The sequence below is a fragment of the Nipponia nippon genome, unplaced genomic scaffold (assembly GCF_047370975.1).
Source record: "Nipponia nippon isolate SJK-2023a ecotype South Korea unplaced genomic scaffold, ASM4737097v1 scaffold_25, whole genome shotgun sequence".
NCBI classification, from domain to species: Eukaryota; Metazoa; Chordata; class Aves; order Pelecaniformes; family Threskiornithidae; genus Nipponia; species Nipponia nippon.
Window position 1 is genome coordinate 22527 of NW_028262342.1, and position 17740 is coordinate 40266.

The 17740-nt window shown below is 61.3% G+C and overlaps 2 protein-coding genes across 2 annotated transcripts; both read left to right on the forward strand.

Moving 5' to 3' along the window:
• Positions 1-1424: 1424 nt before the first annotated feature.
• Positions 1425-7130, forward strand: LOC148055221 (sperm-associated antigen 4 protein-like). The gene is made up of 11 exons (XM_087762063.1): positions 1425-1707; positions 1958-2042; positions 2807-2874; positions 3484-3545; positions 3747-3787; positions 4041-4134; positions 4718-4793; positions 5382-5494; positions 5850-6017; positions 6378-6467; positions 6999-7130. Exons 1-11 carry the CDS (start codon positions 1425-1427, stop codon positions 7128-7130), a joined length of 1212 nt encoding a protein of 403 aa, XP_087618189.1.
• A 3158-nt stretch (positions 7131-10288) lies between these two features.
• On the forward strand, positions 10289-15995 carry LOC148055222 (sperm-associated antigen 4 protein-like). The gene is made up of 11 exons (XM_087762061.1): positions 10289-10571; positions 10822-10906; positions 11671-11738; positions 12348-12409; positions 12611-12651; positions 12905-12998; positions 13582-13657; positions 14246-14358; positions 14714-14881; positions 15242-15331; positions 15864-15995. The coding sequence occupies exons 1-11, from the start codon at positions 10289-10291 to the stop codon at positions 15993-15995; spliced, it is 1212 nt and encodes a 403-aa protein (XP_087618187.1).
• The last annotated feature ends 1745 nt before the right edge of the window (positions 15996-17740 follow it).

A 17740-nucleotide genomic window follows, 5' to 3' on the forward strand; every position in this document is an offset into this window, starting at 1 on the left:
GCCAATGAATAGTCTCGAAGATCAGGAAAAATGGCCAAAGAATGGAACTCTAAGATATACTACTGTAGTACAACTGATGGTACTTTGCAGGCGGGAGGGTAAATGGGATGAAGTACCATACGTGCATTTATTTTTCACACTAAGAAACCACCCGGAATGGCAGAAGGAATGCGGAATAATCCCACAGGATCCTCTGATCTTGGCTCTAGAAAAGGAGGGGAGGGGTAGGAATTTAAAGCGATGGCGTTCTGCTTGTAGAAAATCAGCTCCTTTCGTACAAGCCCGTCTTGCCTCCTCCTGGGTTTTTCTTCTTGGCGTACAAAACGGTTCCGAAAGGAGAAACGCTGGCAGAAGCAGCGGCCCCGTGGGTTGAGAGCAAAGCCCCCGTTCCAGCAGCCTTTCTGGTTTCCCGGGGATGCCCAGGAGAGCTGGAACCCTGCCACACTCCCGTGCCGGGCGGCTGCCTGGCCTGTGCTGCCCACAGGCATGGGCTCCCACCGCCCAGGAGAGCCGTGCTGCCCCAGGGGAGCCCACCGGGTCTCCCCGCCCTGCTGCGCCCTGGGGAGCCCCAGTGTGACGTCAGAGCCACCACTGTGAGGTCAGAGCTGGCCGCCTGCACAGCCCTGTGGCGCGCAGGCAAGGAGCCCACAGCTGCCGTGTGGCTCTTGCCCTGGGCAGGCACGCTCCTGCTGTGGGGCAGCGTGGGGCTGCTGCCGGAGCTGTTTTTGCCTGGGCAGGCCACACTGCTGGGGCTGAGGGGGAAGAGCGGAGCGGGGAGCCTGCCTTTGCCCAGAGATGGCGAGGAGAAAGGCCCCCGAGAGAAGACGCCAAGGGCCCTCCCAAGGCTCCTTGGGGAACGAGGCTGGCCAACAGCCGGCAGGGGAGGCAGCGGGGCCGAGCCGCTGCCAGACGAGTAGGTACGCAGCCTGGCATCTGCCCGGGGCATCAGGTTGGGCTGGTAGCCGGGACGTGGCCTAGCACGGTCAGTGGGGTGCGGAGCAGCCTGGGGAAGCCGACAGAAGTTTTCTGAAGAAGAGCCCCGTGGCTTGCGAAGCCCCCCTTCTGTGGGGACGGGTGTCGGCGGAAAGGCTGGCTCACTCTCCCAGCCAAAAGGCAGTGTGCAGCAGGGGCTTTAGGGGAGGCGCGATCCTGCCTGGCTGATGGGAGCAGCTGTGCGGGGCAGAGAGGGGTCGGGAGACCTGGGAGTGCCCAGGGAAGAGGTGGGGGGCCGTGGGGGGGGACAGCAGCGCGTGCCCCCTCCCCGAACGGCCACTGGGAGGTGTCTGCCGCGGGGCAGGTTGGGACCAGGGGCCAGGGAGCAGGGAGGGACGGGCTGAGAATCGCGCTGTGCTGCCGGGTGGGCTTCCCGAGGCGCGGGTCTGCTGCTGCCAGCTTGCTCCCACTGCAGGCCTGTAAGGCAAAGGATGCGGAAAGGAGAGGGGGGGCCCGCTGGGAGCAGCCCAGCTGTGCTGGCCTCTCTCGCTGCTGCTGGGACGGCCCGTCCTCTGGCAAGGGCCGCCGCTCAGGCTACTCCTGCCCGCCTCGGCTCCCGCGGCGTGGGGACGGTGGGCAACGGGCATTTGTCTTTTTCCTCTGACAGGAACCTCCGCATGGAGGTGGAGCTGGGGGTACTCTCTTCGATGTCAGCTCCCGGCTCAGCCACTCAAGGGCCTGCCAAGTGGCGCGACAAGGCCACAGAAATTCCAAGTAAGCCCAGCACTGCTGCTTGCCGTGACCTCCTCGGGGCTGAACTTGGAGAGCTGCGCTGCGCTGGAGCTCTGGCCAGTCGTCACAGGCGGCAGGAGAAGTGCAGGCTGCCCTGCTCTTTGCCCCAGGGAGGGAGTGTGTAGGACACGGTGCCCGCCTCCCCGCAGGCAGCTGAGACACGCGGGGCTGGGCATCCTAGAGAAGAGACCTCAAGAGACAGGCCTAACTTGTCTCTGCTTTCCTTGCGCAGGGACAGTCTTCAGCCTTACTTGCCATCCGGCAGGCGCCCTTGTCTCCCTGCGGAGACGTCTGCCGAGGACGTGCATCTCCGCCGTGTACGTATTACATCACGTTTCTGCGGTGGGCGGGGGAGAGAAAGGGGATGTCTGAGGGCCGGTGCAAGCCAAGGGGAGAGCAGAGGGTGTTCCCCAGCCAGCAGCCCAGGGCTCCCAGTCGGGCGCCCAAGCTGGGGCGCTGCTCGTGCTGTGGCCGTTCTCAGGGAGAGCCAAGAGCAAAGCCCCTCGGCAGTCTCACTCCCACGCATTTGCCAGAGCCCCACGCTTTGGCTGCGGTAGGGCAAACTGCCGCGTAGCCAGACGCTCGGGTGCAGAGCCAAGCCTCCGCAGGGGAAGGCTTTTCCCCAGCTCTGGCAAGTGACCGCGCAGGTCTGGGAGGGCTCTGGGAGGAAAGGCAGACAAGGCTCCTGCGCTTCCCAGCTCTGCGGAAAACCACCCCTAAGAGAGAGCTGTGTGATCGCAAGTGAGAACAGGCCTGCTTTCTCAGCCCAAGAGAGAGCAAGGTCCCCACCAGAAAGACTGCTGAAAAGCAGTCTTCATTTGCTCGGCCTCTTTACTTCCCTGCATAATTTTCAGTCCCTTTGGGATGGTGCTTCTGGAGCCCTTCCTCTGGGGGAGATCTGCCGGCAGTGTTGAACGGTGTGGACAGAAATCGTCTTCCTCCTGGGCGCTGCTCTGGCAGCTCTCTGGCAGCAGGAGGCTTCCAAAAGGCTGGCTTTCCGGCCTGAAAAGGGAACTCCACCGGGGGAGGGCTTTGCCCAAGACTTGGAGCATTGGCAGCCACAGGACTCCCTCTTTTTCAGGCAAAAGATGGCCCTGCAGAAGAAGAGGATCTTCCAAGTCGTCTTCTTGTTGCTCCCCGTGGCTCTTGGTGAGTTTGCATGAGCAGACACCTGAGAGCGACAGCCAGGCTGTGCTGCATGCCAGCTTTCAGCTGGCCAGCTTTCCTTTTGGGCCACTCTGGGCGGAAGCTCCCACGGCCCAAGCGCTTCCCGAGTACGGCCTGCACTGGGACTGCCTTTTGGACTGCCAGTAAGACTGGGAGCCTCCCAGCCATGCTGCTGCTCTGGCCACTGGACCACGTGGCTTGCTTAGTCTGCAAGTCCGCGAGAGAAGGGCGTAGCTACTTCCAAGCCTGAACTGGGGATTCCCAGAGGGGAGGGGCCGTGCAGGGGGACCCAGGGGGAGGTACCTCTCCTAGCCCATGCAGCCTGGTCTCGGGGCTCCCCGAAGCAGCGAGGGGAAGCGGGGAATAGCTCTGGGGCACTGAGCACACCTGAGGCTCACGGCTGCGCAGTCCCCTCAAGCCTGGGCCGATGGCTTCCGGCCAGAGGCGCGTCCTCTCTCCGCACCCCACGTTCCCCACCTCCTCAGCTCACCTGCTGCCCCACCCCTAAGGCAACAGGCAGGAGACAACGCGACTGCAGGCATCGCTAGCGACCCCAGGAAAATAACTCTCTCTTGATGATGTGAATTGCAGCTGGTGTTTACTGCGGGACCTCACTGCCAGGGTGGACAATGCGGACAAAGGCACTGCTAGAGGTCGGTGACTCCTGTGCCTCAGGCACCTCCTGCAACACAGCATTGCTGAGAGCGCCTGGATAAATCACGGGCTCTCCTGCTGCCACGCAGGGTGACCCAAAGAAGCAGCAGCTTGTGCCGAGTCTTCCTAGGGAAGCCTCTCCTGGGAAGCCCCGGCGGCTCTGGTAGCGGATGCTCGAACCGAGCGTTTTTCCCTTTCAGGAGCTGGCACTTGTGTCTGCAGAAGACCTGAAGACCCTGCGGTAAGAGACGTTTCCTGAGCTGGAATTGGTTCTGTGCAGAAGCGTCAGCCGCCCTCGTGCTACCTGCACTCGTTTTGCTAACAGCCAGGGCTCCCATACCTCCCACCTGCCTTTGCCTTCTGCTCAAACTGGTGTGGAAGGGAAGCACGCGCAAAGCAGGGAAAGCACACGTGTCTCTCCTTCTTGCCGAGCTGAGACGCTCCCCAGAGGGGACGGGCCGCTCTCTGACAAGATCTGCTTTCCTGTCATGCAGGAACTTGGGCGTTTCCTTGGTGGAGCATAGCCAAAAGATGCAGCTTCTGCTGGAGGAGGTGGCTCAACTGAGGGCGGAGATCAGCAGGGCAAAGGTGATGCTGCGTTTTGGGGAAGGAGGCTTGGCTGGGCAGAACCCCCGAGAAAGCACTCCTTGGGCTTGTTGGTGGGGTCGGACTGCTGACTGCAGCAAGCCAGCCTTTGCCCCAGGGGCTTGCTGGGTGAGCTGCTGCGCTGCACAGGCCCTTCTCCAGGCCCACTTTAAGCAGGCTGCTTCAGGCAGCAGAGGACTCCCGACAGCCTTCCCTTGGCACGCCGGCGCTCTGGCTCCTCTGGCTGGGCTCCTGAGGCAGGGATGAGACCCAGGCACGCTGACGGGGCCAGCCGTCGCTTGCAGGGCCCGAGCCCATCTCCCCGCTGACCGGCAGAGCGTGGAGGGTGGGGACGAGGGCGTGGGGACCCTCGTCAACCCACCTGGCGGCCATGGCCGTGGCCGCGGACACAGATTCTCTTCCTCAGCCCTCGTGGCTCACGTCAGCAGCAGAGAGTCTTGCAGCTCTGTGGACAAGGCTTGCCTTGCCTTTCTGACACTGACCCTTTGCCTCTGCCGGCGCTAGCAGCCACGCTGAACTGCGCGCTGATGTGGTCCTTTTCTGTGTTCGTTTATGGCGTTCCCAGGAAGTGAACCAGGCAGCGTCCCAGATGGCTTCGGAAGTCTCCGTCGAGATGTCTGACTGGGCCCTGAAAAGCTCTGGTATGGACACAAGCAGCCCAGTCTCCTTGCCCTGCGCTTGTCTGTAGCACTCCCCAAAGAAGCCTGTGCTCCGGGCGCTGCTCTCCAAAGTGGGGGAGCTTCAATGCTTCCTGGGGTCCAAGAGCAAGGCTGTGGCACAGTGGCTCTCTCAGACTCCCTCCCAGTCCTGCCCTCGGCCTCCGCACGGGGGCCTCCGCACGGGTGCCTCCGCCGCTGCCCCCGCACGTGTTCCTGTGCTGTTGGAAGGGCTCTCTTCCTCTCCACTGCATTCGAAGAGGGAATGGCTGGGCCATCCTTTGCTGCCCATGCCGCAAGCCCTCAGTTTTGGTCTGCTGTCATTGACGTGGGCGCCCACCGTCTCCCAGAACCCTCAGACCTTCTCCTCGTGGCGCTGTGAGAGACGCAGTCACCACCAGGCACGTGGCTGCCGTCATTCCCCTGTGCAGCTGGGCACCCCCAGCAGCGTGGGGAGGAGGAGAGGACTGACAGACGTGGAGCTGGCCGGCAGCATCAGAAATACTGTCTGAGCACCGAGTGCTCCTAGAATGTGGCCTCTTCCAGTAGTCACCTGCTCTCCCTCCCTTCCAGGTGCCACCATCGACATGCAGAGAACTTCCGAGACCTACATCTGCAAAGAGAACTGGGGCTGCAGGCTTTTGCGGCTCTTTTGCGCTGCCAACCCTCCCGACACTATTTTGCAGGTATCCTAGCAGAACTCCTCAGGGAAGGTTTCCTGCCTCCCTCTGAAGTTGAGGACCGACCTCAGGGGCTCTCCCCTCGCTCTGGGCAGCCACTGGGCAGAGAGGTGTTTCTGCTAGGCCCTGACTGGGACGCTTTCAGAACCGCTGTTCTCCTCTGCCCCATAATCCTGAGGGCCCCCTTTCAGTCAGGCAGGGACGAAGGCCTCCTGCTTCTGTCCATTTCCTCCCACGCGCCTCCTTTTCAAGCCAAAATAGACCCCACGGACACAACGGCGCCTACGCTTCAAGCTACGCGCGCCGTTGTGTTGGCCCCAACACTCTCTCACTCTTCCTTGCTCTCGCGTTCTGCTTGCAGCCGGATGTTTCCCCAGGAAACTGCTGGCCTTTACAAGGGCATCAGGGCCAGGTGGTCATCAGGTTGCCAGCACGCGTCCATCTGACTGCCGTCACTGTGCAGCACATCTCCAAAGAAGTCTCTCCATCTGGGACCGTCACCAGCGCCCCCAGAGACGTCGCTGTCTTTGTGAGTCTCTGCTGGGCGCTTCTGGCGGGGATCTGGCCCTGGGGGAAAGCCATGGCAGGGTCTGGCTTGCTTTTGTGCGTCCTCTGAGCTTTGCGTCCTGCTCTCTCCTGAGCACTGCAGTGCCCTAGCGGGACACTTCAAGGGCTCTAGGGGTTTCATCCCTCTTGAGACTTGTTTGGGACAAGCACCTCAGGGTTCCTGAGCAGAAGTCAAGGCCGAGACTGAGCTGCACCATAGCGAGTGCTAGCCTACGGCTAGAGCCCCAGGAGAGGGTGGGGAGATAGCAGGGCTGATCCCGCACGTCCGTCCCCTCTTTGTGGGGACGAGTCTGAGCTGCTCTCCTTGTGCTTTGCCCCTGAGGGAGTGGATGCGGACGGAGAAGAGGAAACTCTCCTTGGGACGTTCACGTACAACGTGGCAAAGGAGCCCATTCAGACCTTCCCTCTGAAGGTACGGTCCACGCGCAGGGGCAAGGTGCCGGGGAGCAAACCAGGTTTGCCTGCAAGTCCATGGCAGGAAGAGCGTGAAGGCTTTCTCCCTGGGCCGAGGGACAGTGTCCTCTCCTCCCAGCACAGCGTGCCCCTTCTCTCCCCGTGCTCTCACGCCTGCCAGGAGGAAAGCAGGCAGAGCAGACAGCGGGAGCTTGGTGGGGTTGCACAGCAGCCGCCCCCCGCACAGGAGCACCTCCCCGGCCTCTCTGCCAGCACAGAGCGAGCAGCAGAGGGAAGGGGCAGAGGGGAGGGAGGCGGAGCCCCAGCAGGGCCGGCATGCAGAGGCTGCCAGCTGCCTTCCCCCTTCCCGTCTCCCCAGCCTCCCCAGCAGCCCCGGTACCAGCAGCGAGCCTCAGCTTTCCACAGCCGCTCCCACCCACTTTCAGGAGCTCGTTCCTGAGCAGGAGCAGGGCTGGCAGGGGGAGACACCTTCATTGCATTGTCGCTCCTAACAAACACCCCCGCTGCCTTTTCCCGCTTTTCTTGCCAGAACGCGCCGCTTCCCAGAGCCTTTGCACATGTCAAACTTCTGGTGACGAGCAACTGGGGAAACCCAGCGTACACCTGCATTTATCGAGTGCAGGTTCACGGGAAGATGGCAATACCAGAAAGCCTCGACTGAAACCAGAGGAAAAAGAGAAGGGCATAGAGAAAAGAGCAGCAGAAGGGGAAGGAAGAAAAAAATAAAAAAGATGTGGCACTTCAGATTGGTGCAGAAGATCTGTCTCCAAAGTGGGGTGCGCAAGAAGGCCCTTTGGGGGGGGGCGGGAGCGTGTGGGAAGCGTTAGGCCTTCTCCTGAATTTTTTCTTCAACCTGAGGAAGGCAGCAAGCACTCCTAAGGTTTACTGCAGAGAGGAGAGGCCCAGCCGGGCACCGCTCCTTCTCCCGCCACCCCGGGAGGCTCCGCCAGTGGCACCAGCCCAGGGCAGGCAGAGGGGCCCGGCTGCAGTTTACAACTGCCGCAGGAGCAGATGGAACCCTTTGGCCTAGCACCTTCCCAGCATCCCGGCTGTCGGTTTGTCGGTTACCCCCCAGTTTCTGAGAAAGGGGGGTGGGGAGCCTGTCTGAGTGGCCTGTGGGAAACCCCACCGTTCCTCGGCCCATCAACATCCCCGCTCTAGAGCTCGCTGCTCTCTCTCGGGGGTCCTTTGGTGTCCCATTGATTAGTGTCGAAGGGGAATTTTCCAGCATTTGGCCAGCATTTGGCCCCTGGTTATTCTCCCCTTGGCATTGGGACGACCCTGACCCGTCTTTCCTCTTGACGGACCACCGTCTCTGGGGTTCCCAGAAAGGCTGTGCGGTTCTGCAGCCCGTGGGCTGTTCCCGTCATGGGCTCCACCACCTAACACTCGAGGCCCCTCGGTCCCCCAGTGCTGCATTTTGCAACACTTGGCTGTTCCCTCCCGCTGTTGCTATCATGGGCATCGTGTCCTGGGCTACAACGCCTTCTCCGCTAAGGACATCCCGGGCAGCCACTCGGAAAGCTCATCCAAAGGATTCCAGGGATGGGGAGGGTTAGAAGCCCGTCTTCCTGGCAGCTGTCTAACAGCAGGGAGTATTGGGAGGGGGTCAGGGTGGCAGGAGCATTCCCTGGGGGGTGCTGGAGGCTCCCACGGGGTTCCTGAGAGATGGGGCTGGGGAGTGGGCATCCCCGGTTGCTTTTGGGGTTCTCCTGCTGCTGGAAATGGCTTCTTTTAAAGCTAAGCAGAAACGGCAATTTTCCCATTAGCTTTGCATGACGGTAGGCACCTTAGGTGGGACCATCCCCCGTGCATCCAGCGCTGTAATAAAGAGAATGCCTGCTTCTCGATGCTACCTTGGTGGGAAGAGGTTGATTCCCCATTTCGGTGACAGTTTGGGCGACCCAGATGGGACTCTGCTTCTGAATCTCAGCGGATCCGCGGCATCGCAGGACCCCCAGCCGGCACCGAGGGATTCTCGGGAAGAACCTCCGAAGCGCGGACCGAAGAGCTCTGAGCAGGACCCCTGGCAAGGTAAAGGCATTCCTTTTCTGATTGAAAGGGCGGTTGCCTGCCCGTCAGGCGCGGCGAAGGCCTCGCAGGGTTGGGCTGTAAAGGTACCTAAGGGAAGGATTGGATCCTATCGGGCCAAAGTCCCTAGGACACCTGTGTCTGGAAACCTTTGGCCAAAGGGGTGGGTTGGAGTCCCACTGACGGGAATCTAGGGGTTCGAGTGTTTGGTGCTGCCGTATCTTTTATGGCGGGTACTAAGCCCTCTGCGGAAGGGGGCATTCGGGAAAGATCTCCCCTAGGACGTATCTTGAAACATTGGAGGAAATTGGGAGGGGAGCCTCTCACTCGGAAACAGCTTCTAGAATATGGTAACAATTGGTGGCCAATGAATAGTCTCGAAGATCAGGAAAAATGGCCAAAGAATGGAACTCTAAGATATACTACTGTAGTACAACTGATGGTACTTTGCAGGCGGGAGGGTAAATGGGATGAAGTACCATGCGTGCATTTATTTTTCACACTAAGAAACCACCCGGAATGGCAGAAGGAATGCGGAATAATCCCACAGGATCCTCTGATCTTGGCTCTAGAAAAGGAGGGGAGGGGTAGGAATTTAAAGCGATGGCGTTCTGCTTGTAGAAAATCAGCTCCTTTCGTACAAGCCCGTCTTGCCTCCTCCTGGGTTTTTCTTCTTGGCGTACAAAACGGTTCCGAAAGGAGAAACGCTGGCAGAAGCAGCGGCCCCGTGGGTTGAGAGCAAAGCCCCCGTTCCAGCAGCCTTTCTGGTTTCCCGGGGATGCCCAGGAGAGCTGGAACCCTGCCACACTCCCGTGCCGGGCGGCTGCCTGGCCTGTGCTGCCCACAGGCATGGGCTCCCACCGCCCAGGAGAGCCGTGCTGCCCCAGGGGAGCCCACCGGGTCTCCCCGCCCTGCTGCGCCCTGGGGAGCCCCAGTGTGACGTCAGAGCCACCACTGTGAGGTCAGAGCTGGCCGCCTGCACAGCCCTGTGGCGCGCAGGCAAGGAGCCCACAGCTGCCGTGTGGCTCTTGCCCTGGGCAGGCACGCTCCTGCTGTGGGGCAGCGTGGGGCTGCTGCCGGAGCTGTTTTTGCCTGGGCAGGCCACACTGCTGGGGCTGAGGGGGAAGAGCGGAGCGGGGAGCCTGCCTTTGCCCAGAGATGGCGAGGAGAAAGGCCCCCGAGAGAAGACGCCAAGGGCCCTCCCAAGGCTCCTTGGGGAACGAGGCTGGCCAACAGCCGGCAGGGGAGGCAGCGGGGCCGAGCCGCTGCCAGACGAGTAGGTACGCAGCCTGGCATCTGCCCGGGGCATCAGGTTGGGCTGGTAGCCGGGACGTGGCCTAGCACGGTCAGTGGGGTGCGGAGCAGCCTGGGGAAGCCGACAGAAGTTTTCTGAAGAAGAGCCCCGTGGCTTGCGAAGCCGCCTTCTGTGGGGACGGGTGTCGGCGGAAAGGCTGGCTCACTCTCCCAGCCAAAAGGCAGTGTGCAGCAGGGGCTTTAGGGGAGGCGCGATCCTGCCTGGCTGATGGGAGCAGCTGTGCGGGGCAGAGAGGGGTCGGGAGACCTGGGAGTGCCCAGGGAAGAGGTGGGGGGGGCCGTGGGGGGGGACAGCAGCGCGTGCCCCCTCCCCGAACGGCCACTGGGAGGTGTCTGCCGCGGGGCAGGTTGGGACCAGGGGCCAGGGAGCAGGGAGGGACGGGCTGAGAATCGCGCTGTGCTGCCGGGTGGGCTTCCCGAGGCGCGGGTCTGCTGCTGCCAGCTTGCTCCCACTGCAGGCCTGTAAGGCAAAGGATGCGGAAAGGAGAGGGGGGGCCCGCTGGGAGCAGCCCAGCTGTGCTGGCCTCTCTCGCTGCTGCTGGGACGGCCCGTCCTCTGGCAAGGGCCGCCGCTCAGGCTACTCCTGCCCGCCTCGGCTCCCGCGGCGTGGGGACGGTGGGCAACGGGCATTTGTCTTTTTCCTCTGACAGGAACCTCCGCATGGAGGTGGAGCTGGGGGTACTCTCTTCGATGTCAGCTCCCGGCTCAGCCACTCAAGGGCCTGCCAAGTGGCGCGACAAGGCCACAGAAATTCCAAGTAAGCCCAGCACTGCTGCTTGCCGTGACCTCCTCGGGGCTGAACTTGGAGAGCTGCGCTGCGCTGGAGCTCTGGCCAGTCGTCACAGGCGGCAGGAGAAGTGCAGGCTGCCCTGCTCTTTGCCCCAGGGAGGGAGTGTGTAGGACACGGTGCCCGCCTCCCCGCAGGCAGCTGAGACACGCGGGGCTGGGCATCCTAGAGAAGAGACCTCAAGAGACAGGCCTAACTTGTCTCTGCTTTCCTTGCGCAGGGACAGTCTTCAGCCTTACTTGCCATCCGGCAGGCGCCCTTGTCTCCCTGCGGAGACGTCTGCCGAGGACGTGCATCTCCGCCGTGTACGTATTACATCACGTTTCTGCGGTGGGCGGGGGAGAGAAAGGGGATGTCTGAGGGCCGGTGCAAGCCAAGGGGAGAGCAGAGGGTGTTCCCCAGCCAGCAGCCCAGGGCTCCCAGTCGGGCGCCCAAGCTGGGGCGCTGCTCGTGCTGTGGCCGTTCTCAGGGAGAGCCAAGAGCAAAGCCCCTCGGCAGTCTCACTCCCACGCATTTGCCAGAGCCCCACGCTTTGGCTGCGGTAGGGCAAACTGCCGCGTAGCCAGACGCTCGGGTGCAGAGCCAAGCCTCCGCAGGGGAAGGCTTTTCCCCAGCTCTGGCAAGTGACCGCGCAGGTCTGGGAGGGCTCTGGGAGGAAAGGCAGACAAGGCTCCTGCGCTTCCCAGCTCTGCGGAAAACCACCCCTAAGAGAGAGCTGTGTGATCGCAAGTGAGAACAGGCCTGCTTTCTCAGCCCAAGAGAGAGCAAGGTCCCCACCAGAAAGACTGCTGAAAAGCAGTCTTCATTTGCTCGGCCTCTTTACTTCCCTGCATAATTTTCAGTCCCTTTGGGATGGTGCTTCTGGAGCCCTTCCTCTGGGGGAGATCTGCCGGCAGTGTTGAACGGTGTGGACAGAAATCGTCTTCCTCCTGGGCGCTGCTCTGGCAGCTCTCTGGCAGCAGGAGGCTTCCAAAAGGCTGGCTTTCCGGCCTGAAAAGGGAACTCCACCGGGGGAGGGCTTTGCCCAAGACTTGGAGCATTGGCAGCCACAGGACTCCCTCTTTTTCAGGCAAAAGATGGCCCTGCAGAAGAAGAGGATCTTCCAAGTCGTCTTCTTGTTGCTCCCCGTGGCTCTTGGTGAGTTTGCATGAGCAGACACCTGAGAGCGACAGCCAGGCTGTGCTGCATGCCAGCTTTCAGCTGGCCAGCTTTCCTTTTGGGCCACTCTGGGCGGAAGCTCCCACGGCCCAAGCGCTTCCCGAGTACGGCCTGCACTGGGACTGCCTTTTGGACTGCCAGTAAGACTGGGAGCCTCCCAGCCATGCTGCTGCTCTGGCCACTGGACCACGTGGCTTGCTTAGTCTGCAAGTCCGCGAGAGAAGGGCGTAGCTACTTCCAAGCCTGAACTGGGGATTCCCAGAGGGGAGGGGCCGTGCAGGGGGACCCAGGGGGAGGTACCTCTCCTAGCCCATGCAGCCTGGTCTCGGGGCTCCCCGAAGCAGCGAGGGGAAGCGGGGAATAGCTCTGGGGCACTGAGCACACCTGAGGCTCACGGCTGCGCAGTCCCCTCAAGCCTGGGCCGATGGCTTCCGGCCAGAGGCGCGTCCTCTCTCCGCACCCCACGTTCCCCACCTCCTCAGCTCACCTGCTGCCCCACCCCTAAGGCAACAGGCAGGAGACAACGCGACTGCAGGCATCGCTAGCGACCCCAGGAAAATAACTCTCTCTTGATGATGTGAATTGCAGCTGGTGTTTACTGCGGGACCTCACTGCCAGGGTGGACAATGCGGACAAAGGCACTGCTAGAGGTCGGTGACTCCTGTGCCTCAGGCACCTCCTGCAACACAGCATTGCTGAGAGCGCCTGGATAAATCACGGGCTCTCCTGCTGCCACGCAGGGTGACCCAAAGAAGCAGCAGCTTGTGCCGAGTCTTCCTAGGGAAGCCTCTCCTGGGAAGCCCCGGCGGCTCTGGTAGCGGATGCTCGAACCGAGCGTTTTTCCCTTTCAGGAGCTGGCACTTGTGTCTGCAGAAGACCTGAAGACCCTGCGGTAAGAGACGTTTCCTGAGCTGGAATTGGTTCTGTGCAGAAGCGTCAGCCGCCCTCGTGCTACCTGCACTCGTTTTGCTAACAGCCAGGGCTCCCATACCTCCCACCTGCCTTTGCCTTCTGCTCAAACTGGTGTGGAAGGGAAGCACGCGCAAAGCAGGGAAAGCACACGTGTCTCTCCTTCTTGCCGAGCTGAGACGCTCCCCAGAGGGGACGGGCCGCTCTCTGACAAGATCTGCTTTCCTGTCATGCAGGAACTTGGGCGTTTCCTTGGTGGAGCATAGCCAAAAGATGCAGCTTCTGCTGGAGGAGGTGGCTCAACTGAGGGCGGAGATCAGCAGGGCAAAGGTGATGCTGCGTTTTGGGGAAGGAGGCTTGGCTGGGCAGAACCCCCGAGAAAGCACTCCTTGGGCTTGTTGGTGGGGTCGGACTGCTGACTGCAGCAAGCCAGCCTTTGCCCCAGGGGCTTGCTGGGTGAGCTGCTGCGCTGCACAGGCCCTTCTCCAGGCCCACTTTAAGCAGGCTGCTTCAGGCAGCAGAGGACTCCCGACAGCCTTCCCTTGGCACGCCGGCGCTCTGGCTCCTCTGGCTGGGCTCCTGAGGCAGGGATGAGACCCAGGCACGCTGACGGGGCCAGCCGTCGCTTGCAGGGCCCGAGCCCATCTCCCCGCTGACCGGCAGAGCGTGGAGGGTGGGGACGAGGGCGTGGGGACCCTCGTCAACCCACCTGGCGGCCATGGCCGTGGCCGCGGACACAGATTCTCTTCCTCAGCCCTCGTGGCTCACGTCAGCAGCAGAGAGTCTTGCAGCTCTGTGGACAAGGCTTGCCTTGCCTTTCTGACACTGACCCTTTGCCTCTGCCGGCGCTAGCAGCCACGCTGAACTGCGCGCTGATGTGGTCCTTTTCTGTGTTCGTTTATGGCGTTCCCAGGAAGTGAACCAGGCAGCGTCCCAGATGGCTTCGGAAGTCTCCGTCGAGATGTCTGACTGGGCCCTGAAAAGCTCTGGTATGGACACAAGCAGCCCAGTCTCCTTGCCCTGCGCTTGTCTGTAGCACTCCCCAAAGAAGCCTGTGCTCCGGGCGCTGCTCTCCAAAGTGGGGGAGCTTCAATGCTTCCTGGGGTCCAAGAGCAAGGCTGTGGCACAGTGGCTCTCTCAGACTCCCTCCCAGTCCTGCCCTCGGCCTCCGCACGGGGGCCTCCGCACGGGTGCCTCCGCCGCTGCCCCCGCACGTGTTCCTGTGCTGTTGGAAGGGCTCTCTTCCTCTCCACTGCATTCGAAGAGGGAATGGCTGGGCCATCCTTTGCTGCCCATGCCGCAAGCCCTCAGTTTTGGTCTGCTGTCATTGACGTGGGCGCCCACCGTCTCCCAGAACCCTCAGACCTTCTCCTCGTGGCGCTGTGAGAGACGCAGTCACCACCAGGCACGTGGCTGCCGTCATTCCCCTGTGCAGCTGGGCACCCCCAGCAGCGTGGGGAGGAGGAGAGGACTGACAGACGTGGAGCTGGCCGGCAGCATCAGAAATACTGTCTGAGCACCGAGTGCTCCTAGAATGTGGCCTCTTCCAGTAGTCACCTGCTCTCCCTCCCTTCCAGGTGCCACCATCGACATGCAGAGAACTTCCGAGACCTACATCTGCAAAGAGAACTGGGGCTGCAGGCTTTTGCGGCTCTTTTGCGCTGCCAACCCTCCCGACACTATTTTGCAGGTATCCTAGCAGAACTCCTCAGGGAAGGTTTCCTGCCTCCCTCTGAAGTTGAGGACCGACCTCAGGGGCTCTCCCCTCGCTCTGGGCAGCCACTGGGCAGAGAGGTGTTTCTGCTAGGCCCTGACTGGGACGCTTTCAGAACCGCTGTTCTCCTCTGCCCCATAATCCTGAGGGCCCCCTTTCAGTCAGGCAGGGACGAAGGCCTCCTGCTTCTGTCCATTTCCTCCCACGCGCCTCCTTTTCAAGCCAAAATAGACCCCACGGACACAACGGCGCCTACGCTTCAAGCTACGCGCGCCGTTGTGTTGGCCCCAACACTCTCTCACTCTTCCTTGCTCTCGCGTTCTGCTTGCAGCCGGATGTTTCCCCAGGAAACTGCTGGCCTTTACAAGGGCATCAGGGCCAGGTGGTCATCAGGTTGCCAGCACGCGTCCATCTGACTGCCGTCACTGTGCAGCACATCTCCAAAGAAGTCTCTCCATCTGGGACCGTCACCAGCGCCCCCAGAGACGTCGCTGTCTTTGTGAGTCTCTGCTGGGCGCTTCTGGCGGGGATCTGGCCCTGGGGGAAAGCCATGGCAGGGTCTGGCTTGCTTTTGTGCGTCCTCTGAGCTTTGCGTCCTGCTCTCTCCTGAGCACTGCAGTGCCCTAGCGGGACACTTCAAGGGCTCTAGGGGTTTCATCCCTCTTGAGACTTGTTCGGGACAAGCACCTCAGGGTTCCTGAGCAGAAGTCAAGGCCGAGACTGAGCTGCACCATAGCGAGTGCTAGCCTACGGCTAGAGCCCCAGGAGAGGGTGGGGAGATAGCAGGGCTGATCCCGCACGTCCGTCCCCTCTTTGTGGGGACGAGTCTGAGCTGCTCTCCTTGTGCTTTGCCCCTGAGGGAGTGGATGCGGACGGAGAAGAGGAAACTCTCCTTGGGACGTTCACGTACAACGTGGCAAAGGAGCCCATTCAGACCTTCCCTCTGAAGGTACGGTCCACGCGCAGGGGCAAGGTGCCGGGGAGCAAACCAGGTTTGCCTGCAAGTCCATGGCAGGAAGAGCGTGAAGGCTTTCTCCCTGGGCCGAGGGACAGTGTCCTCTCCTCCCAGCACAGCGTGCCCCTTCTCTCCCCGTGCTCTCACGCCTGCCAGGAGGAAAGCAGGCAGAGCAGACAGCGGGAGCTTGGTGGGGTTGCACAGCAGCCGCCCCCCGCACAGGAGCACCTCCCCGGCCTCTCTGCCAGCACAGAGCGAGCAGCAGAGGGAAGGGGCAGAGGGGAGGGAGGCGGGAGCCCCAGCAGGGCCGGCATGCAGAGGCTGCCAGCTGCCTTCCCCCTTCCCGTCTCCCCAGCCTCCCCAGCAGCCCCGGTACCAGCAGCGAGCCTCAGCTTTCCACAGCCGCTCCCACCCACTTTCAGGAGCTCGTTCCTGAGCAGGAGCAGGGCTGGCAGGGGGAGACACCTTCATTGCATTGTCGCTCCTAACAAACACCCCCGCTGCCTTTTCCCGCTTTTCTTGCCAGAACGCGCCGCTTCCCAGAGCCTTTGCACATGTCAAACTTCTGGTGACGAGCAACTGGGGAAACCCAGCGTACACCTGCATTTATCGAGTGCAGGTTCACGGGAAGATGGCAATACCAGAAAGCCTCGACTGAAACCAGAGGAAAAAGAGAAGGGCATAGAGAAAAGAGCAGCAGAAGGGGAAGGAAGAAAAAAATAAAAAAGATGTGGCACTTCAGATTGGTGCAGAAGATCTGTCTCCAAAGTGGGGTGCGCAAGAAGGCCCTTTGGGGGGAGGGCGGGAGCGTGTGGGAAGCGTTAGGCCTTCTCCTGAATTTTTTCTTCAACCTGAGGAAGGCAGCAAGCACTCCTAAGGTTTACTGCAGAGAGGAGAGGCCCAGCCGGGCACCGCTCCTTCTCCCGCCACCCCGGGAGGCTCCGCCAGTGGCACCAGCCCAGGGCAGGCAGAGGGGCCCGGCTGCAGTTTACAACTGCCGCAGGAGCAGATGGAACCCTTTGGCCTAGCACCTTCCCAGCATCCCGGCTGTCGGTTTGTCGGTTACCCCCCAGTTTCTGAGAAAGGGGGGTGGGGAGCCTGTCTGAGTGGCCTGTGGGAAACCCCACCGTTCCTCGGCCCATCAACATCCCCGCTCTAGAGCTCGCTGCTCTCTCTCGGGGGTCCTTTGGTGTCCCATTGATTAGTGTCGAAGGGGAATTTTCCAGCATTTGGCCCCTGGTTATTCTCCCCTTGGCATTGGGACGACCCTGACCCGTCTTTCCTCTTGACGGACCACCGTCTCTGGGGTTCCCAGAAAGGCTGTGCGGTTCTGCAGCCCGTGGGCTGTTCCCGTCATGGGCTCCACCACCTAACACTCGAGGCCCCTCGGTCCCCCAGTGCTGCATTTTGCAACACTTGGCTGTTCCCTCCCGCTGTTGCTATCATGGGCATCGTGTCCTGGGCTACAACGCCTTCTCCGCTAAGGACATCCCGGGCAGCCACTCGGAAAGCTCGTCCAAAGGATTCCAGGGATGGGGAGGGTTAGAAGCCCGTCTTCCTGGCAGCTGTCTAACAGCAGGGAGTATTGGGAGGGGGTCAGGGTGGCAGGAGCATTCCCTGGGGGGTGCTGGAGGCTCCCACGGGGTTCCTGAGAGATGGGGCTGGGGAGTGGGCATCCCCGGTTGCTTTTGGGGTTCTCCTGCTGCTGGAAATGGCTTCTTTTAAAGCTAAGCAGAAACGGCAATTTTCCCATTAGCTTTGCATGACGGTAGGCACCTTAGGTGGGACCATCCCCCGTGCATCCAGCGCTGTAATAAAGAGAATGCCTGCTTCTCGATGCTACCTTGGTGGGAAGAGGTTGATTCCCCATTTCGGTGACAGTTTGGGCGACCCAGATGGGACTCTGCTTCTGAATCTCAGCGGATCCGCGGCATCGCAGGACCCCCAGCCGGCACCGAGGGATTCTCGGGAAGAACCTCCGAAGCGCGGACCGAAGAGCTCTGAGCAGGACCCCTGGCAAGGTAAAGGCATTCCTTTTCTGATTGAAAGGGCGGTTGCCTGCCCGTCAGGCGCGGCGAAGGCCTCGCAGGGTTGGGCTGTAAAGGTACCTAAGGGAAGGATTGGATCCTATCGGGCCAAAGTCCCTAGGACACCTGTGTCTGGAAACCTTTGGCCAAAGGGGTGGGTTGGAGTCCCACTGACAGTAATCTAGGGGTTCGAGTCCCCTTCTGGGGAATGCCTCCGACTAGTTTGTGCAAAGTTATTGTTTCTCTGTTTGGTGTTGCCGTATCTTTTATGGCGGGTACTAAGCCCTCTGCGGAAGGGGGCATTCGGGAAAGATCTCCCCTAGGACGTATCTTGAAACATTGGAGGAAATTGGGAGGGGAGCCTCTCACTCGGAAA

Bases quoted from the DNA above. Each gene is read 5' to 3' on its own strand.
- LOC148055221 (XM_087762063.1), top strand. From the start codon at position 1,425: ATGCGGAAAGGAGAGGGGGGGCCCGCTGGGAGCAGCCCAGCTGTGCTG. The intron at 2,875-3,483 runs GTGAGTTTGCAT...TGTGAATTGCAG, and splicing joins GTTGCTCCCCGTGGCTCTTG to CTGGTGTTTACTGCGGGACC. The intron at 4,794-5,381 runs GTATGGACACAA...CCTCCCTTCCAG, and splicing joins CTGGGCCCTGAAAAGCTCTG to GTGCCACCATCGACATGCAG.
- LOC148055222 (XM_087762061.1), top strand. From the start codon at position 10,289: ATGCGGAAAGGAGAGGGGGGGCCCGCTGGGAGCAGCCCAGCTGTGCTG. The intron at 10,572-10,821 runs GTAAGCCCAGCA...TTCCTTGCGCAG, and splicing joins CAAGGCCACAGAAATTCCAA to GGACAGTCTTCAGCCTTACT. The intron at 10,907-11,670 runs GTACGTATTACA...CCTCTTTTTCAG, and splicing joins AGGACGTGCATCTCCGCCGT to GCAAAAGATGGCCCTGCAGA.